General features: G+C 41.1%; 1 protein-coding gene across 1 annotated transcript; it reads left to right on the forward strand.

The window, feature by feature from the left end:
- The first annotated feature begins 2,276 nt into the window (after positions 1 to 2,276).
- Positions 2,277 to 5,497, forward strand: LOC147218309 (putative defense protein Hdd11-like). The gene is made up of 6 exons (XM_086174377.1): positions 2,277 to 2,302; positions 3,674 to 3,888; positions 4,379 to 4,491; positions 4,614 to 4,750; positions 4,854 to 4,918; positions 5,355 to 5,497. Exons 1-6 carry the CDS (start codon positions 2,277 to 2,279, stop codon positions 5,495 to 5,497), a joined length of 699 nt encoding a protein of 232 aa, XP_086030503.1.
- Positions 5,498 to 5,701: the final 204 nt, after the last annotated feature.

Here is a 5,701-nt window from a genome sequence, read left to right on the forward strand (position 1 = left end):
AATGTGGGTTTGCTAAATTTCGTTAAAGACTTTTTAAGCCCCAGATGAAACATTGATGTGAGTAAAAGTAGCATGAAACAACGATGTTGTGGTTAATGCCTCCTATTATTTGACAATGTTGTATTTTGTCTGCCGTTTCGACCATCGGGGAATCATATTCTAAAGATCAAGCAAGGCTGCTTTAATTGATTCAGAGTCAGATTGGAGATTTTCTCCTTTCAGGAAGTCATTTGGACACTGAGTTCAGCATTAGCAACATCAAGTGGGCTTTGAAACTATTATTTTTTTTCCAATTGCACTTGAGAAAAAGGGTAGATTTGTATGTTTACGCTGAGTTTGCTGATAGCGAGGGTGTGCAGACGAGCAACGCGTTACATTCTAATTCATCGGTTTCTGTCGCAGATAACTCTGTTTTCGTATTTCCATTTTGCATTATTTCACAACTTAAATCAATCATTTGAAATGTTTATTTTTCTTCCGTGATGCTGTAATCACCCGGTTAGGATTCTGCTTCTGACACTAATCAAAATCCAGAACCTGCATTAGGTTTCCCTTTCATGCATCCTCAGCTGTATTTCTATATTTTGGCCTCTCCTAATGCTGCATTTGGCCCCACTGGACCTTAGATGACATCTTTTAATTGCTCACCCAGTGTCACTCAGTGGAATACTCTATTGGATTTTCATTTGATTTCTCCAGTGCTGTTGGACTGCTTTGTCACGCACCATCCAGACACAACAACATGTGGACATGCAGTATGTGGATTTAAACATACTAGAATAACACTCTTTTCTCAGTCCATGAATGCAAAAAAGTTACATTTATCTTCATTTGGGATGAAATTTCTGCTACACTTTTTGTCTTATTCCATTTCAAGATGTTTGCGAATCAGAAGGACTCAAGTGGAACCATGAGGTGGGGAGGAGGTGAAGAAACATGTTCAAGCAGGTTGGAATAAGTGGAAAAATGTATCAGGGGTGATGTGCAATTAAAGAGCATCAGCCAAAATGAAAGGAAAAGGTATAGAAGATGGTGGTGAAAACCAGTGATGTTGTCTGGTTTAGAGACAGTAGCACTGAGGAAAATACAAGCAGCAGAGCTGGAAGCAGCAGAGATGAAGATGTTGAGATTCTTTTTGGGAGTGATGAGGATGGAAAGGATTGGGATCGAGTCCATCAGAGAGACAGTTTGATGTTCTGGAGATTGTCAGACTGGGATGGTTTGGACATGTACGGAGGAGGGAGAGAAGGATGCTGAGGCTCGAACCGCCTGGCAGGAGGACGAAGGGGAGACCAGAGGAGATTTTTGGACGGAGTGAAAGAGGACATGAAGTTAGTTGGTGTGAGAGTGTCAGGGTATCACACCTGATCCCAATTTGTAATCGGCGCCAGCTGCAGCAGATGCCGCTATTCAAGATCCCTATAAAGGGCAGCGGCACGCTCTGCCTGGCGCCGGGGGATTGTGGCTCTCATACCACTGCGGATCCCTGCCACGACCGGACACCAGGTGTAACCTCTGTCCCCTCCCTCGTTACGACCGGACCCAGTTGGCCGGTGTAACCTCTGACCCCGTCCTGCCTGCAACCTGTCCTGCCTGAGGCCCGTCCCGCCTGCAACCCGTCCTGTCTGCCACCCGTCCTGGTGAGACCCAGCCCTGTGCAACTCAGTCTTGGGGGCCAGGGGCTTACCAGCGACACCCTACCAGCCATTTCGACGCAATAAAGCGCTTTCGATCCAGATTTCCGCTCTGAGGTGTGGTTCCCTGCTCGAGTCCGCCCCTGCGGTTCGTGACAGAGGAGAGGATGTTGAGAATAAGGTTAGAGGGAGGAAGATAACTCACTGACGGGAACAGAAGAAAGGAATAGATCAAGAAGATCAAGTTATTAAGTGATCTTCTTTTTTTTTTTTCCATTTATTATCCATATCAAGGCAGAAACAGATATGAGAAATGTGCTGACATTATCCTGAAGTTGTCTTGGCTTTTGGGATGTGATCCACAATTCATAAATGAATATTGGAAATAGAACACTCCATTAGAAATACAGGGTATTACAAAGTTTCAGGAATGAAGAATTAGATAATGTGTGCCCGATTAATGATACGTTAATACTCTAAGTGACAGGAGGTCAGTCTGCTACAGAAGCTAAGAATATATGCACAGGTCTCGAGTATAAGCCTCTTAAAAGAAATAACTTTTGTCATCATATATCTTTTATTCAAGTTCAGTCCAGATGAGCACATTGATGTAAATTTAAACAGTTGCGAGATTGAGAGAAAATGTCATCCGAGAATAGTATTCTCAGGTAAGAGCAGCCCACGGCAAAGAGTGCCTTGCTCTGTTTAAACATAACATGAATAATATATATACTTAACAGACACTAGAAAGCCGGAGTCAGATTTTTGTCTCTCCTGCTTGTGAGCTTCTGTTTTGTGATATTTAGAAATGGTTCAATAGCTCATTATTTCATACCCTAAAGTATTGACATTTAAAGTATGTCGAACAAAGGCTCAGTTCTTTTTTTCTGTAGAATTTCATTTTTCCTTGTTGTATTGTTGTTCAGCAAATCATTTTCTTTTTTTTTTTTTTTTTTAAAAAAAGAAGGATTAAAAGGTTTTAAGGACACATGCACAATCAACTTTCACCATGGCCTGGGTCAGAGAGGAGACTAATCCTGTTTATACAAAAGATTACAGCATAGCTCTTTACTTTGAAAGAAATGATTTACTCACCCAAGAAATGATTTTCCAATTAGTATAGAATCAAAGAATCAGAACTAGACACTTGTCTTCAAAAAAAAAAAAAAAAAAATGTTAACATTGCTTGGGGCACAAACACGTGGTTTGGATTCAAAGCCATTTCAGTGTCTTTGAAACAGTGCAAAATGGTTGAATACCTCCTATAATCATACAAATACAATAGGAGATCATTTTATGTCACATTCGAAAGAAGATATAGGGTTCAGATGAAGGATAATTTGTGTAAATAATGAATGAGTAATTATTTCATATGAATTTCAAATTTTCATATCATGTAATGGCTGCTAAAAACCGAGTGACTATAATGGCAAAAAAATGGTAATTGGTCATTTGTATACAAGAAGGGGGGAATTCAATGTGTGTGTGTGTGTGTGTGAGTGTGTGTGTGTGTGTGTGTGTGTGTGTGTGAGTGTGTGTGTTGGGGGGGTGAAAACTAAAGAGCCCAGTCATCCATGATTAATCTCACAAAGATTGTGTGTGATATTTTGCATCATCCTGAGACTTAATTAGCTTTTAGTTAATATAACACTTAACATAAACTTGCATTACTGTATAATATCTTTTGATGAAAGCTGCAGTATTCTCATTAAAAACAGCTGCTTACTTGATTCTCTCAGAATGGGATTTTGAATCTCCCATGGTCACAACATTTTTAAGCAGCAAAAAGACTTTAGATTAAAATGTTAAGGAAGAAAAATTCATTTTGGTCTGCTCCGAATTTTGTGAATATAACTTGTGTATTCAATTAATCCCATCGGAAGAAATCATGTGCGAACTACTTTGCACGGTTGGAAATGTGTGATTGACGAGGAAATGAAAATGTTCTGGTTGTGTAAGTCAGCAGGGTTCTTCAGGAAACCATCTCCCGGCTCAGGTCTTATTGTGTTCTGTTCTGAAAACATTTCATTCTCCTGCAGCGACGCAGCTTCTCCCTGCCCGATGGAGCTGCTGCTGCTTGCTTTCCTTTCGCTTCAAGCTCTCTGTTTTGTCTCTGTTTGTTCCGACGGCGCTCCGACTGGAGCCTGTGGAGACGTGATGCCCCTTCATGTTGGCGTCCAGCCTCTGCCTTCACCTGCGCCCTGCATTATTCTCACCAACACCCTGACATATCAGGCAGGCAAGCCCATTACTGGTAAGATTTAATTTAATGATTATTACTTGAAAATTAAATCTGCAGCATTTGATAATGTGTTTAAAAATACATCACCATTAAGAAGGGATTACGAAATAGAAGAGGTTTGAGAACACATTGTTGAAGAAATATAGTTTCTTGTCCCATGAATCACAAGCTGTAAACGGATGTATAGTAATCAATAAAATATATCTATATTCATTTTACTCTTGGTTCGGTTTGCAAATGATATGAAGCCATTTTGATATATTGTGTTTTAAGAGCGATGCAGCCTTACTGATAGATCTATAAAGGAAGTGAAAGGAACTCATCAATATTGCATTAAAACACAGAAGTTTTTTTTAATTTGACAATAACGTGTTTTCACGGAACGAGTGAAAGCGAATGACTTGCAAGAAGCAATAAAAAGGCTTGTTTTCAGTGCAGTTCGGCTTAGTATTTTAAAAATGTAAGCTAAAAATCCTTTCTTCGGCATCCTGTTTTTGCACAGTTTCTATTATCGGACCGGCGTACAGAGGCGTGCTGCTGGAGGCTGGCACAGGCAGCGGCACCAACGCCCTGGGCAGCTGGCAAAGGCCTGCCCTGGACACAAAGTTCCTCCAGGTTAGTCTAAGAGCTGTTGTTGACATTCAAAGTGGCTGGAGAGGGCTCGATCTGCATGCTAAGGAATAAAACTTTCAAACACAAACAGGGAAAACAAATCTTGCAGCCACTTTTGGAGAGAGAGGGTCCTTACGCATCTGGATATTTTATGTTCAGGGAACCCACACGGAGCTGTTACTCATTCCAACACTAATCTAAAAAGTAACACTACTGTATACAGCTGGATTCCTCCTGACTCAAGCCATCATGTCTATTTTATGTACGTACATTGCAACAGTATTTTTTCTTCCCACAAATGCAACACACACAAAGTTCTTTTAAAGCTTTTTCACAAACTAAACATAAAACCTATGGTTTTCCAGGGCCACCGTCGCCCAGCAGCGCGCTGCCGACTGGCTTAACGTGAGATCTACCACTCTGACTCCAGGTTAGTGCAGTAATTCCATCTTAAAGGTGTTTGAAATACACTTGGAATCTTCTTTTCCTTTTGGCTTTTCCTGTCAGGGATCACCACGGCGTATCAACCCCCTCCTCCTAACCCTATTCTCTTTATCCTCTTCTCTCACATCATGTTCTCTTTCGCTACATCCGTACATCCGCTCTTTGGTCTTCCTCTAGGCCTCCTTCCTGGCAGTTCCAGCCTCAGCATACTTCTACCGATATATTCACTATCCCTCCCCTGCTCGTGACCAAACCATCGCAGTCTGACTTTATCTCCAAATCATCTAACACGTGCTGTCCCTCTGATGGACTCGTTCCTTATCCTATCCATCCCTGCCGCTCCCAAAGAGAACCTCAACATCCTCTTCGAAATATCTTTAGAATCCTATCTGATGATTTGCCCTTATCTTGTCCTCTTGCAGGGAAATCGGGAGCTCTCAGCCTGGCTGGCGGGGCGGGTAACAGACTAACCGGAAAACAGCCCGTACTCCACCTTTTGATGTGTTTTCTGATGCTACAGGTGATAAACAGAGCATGTGAAATGATAATGTCCCGTGCAGTCTAACCTGTGACCGCTGTGTACTGCTGAACTTGATCTTTATTATTATCTTTATAATTACATTCACCAGTGTCAAGACCTTGTAAAATTAGGTGGCATTTAGGATACAACAGACCCTACCACAAATGCATGATATATAAATGGGATCTGTACTCTTTTTAAACATGACAAGATGTTTTTTTAATGCGTCATTAAAATATTATTAATATT

Source organism: Fistularia commersonii, chromosome 26, assembly GCF_037954325.1.
Source record: "Fistularia commersonii isolate RoL2024-O1a breed Wild chromosome 26, RoL_Fcom_v1.0, whole genome shotgun sequence".
In the NCBI taxonomy this organism is placed as follows: Eukaryota; Metazoa; Chordata; class Actinopteri; order Syngnathiformes; family Fistulariidae; genus Fistularia; species Fistularia commersonii.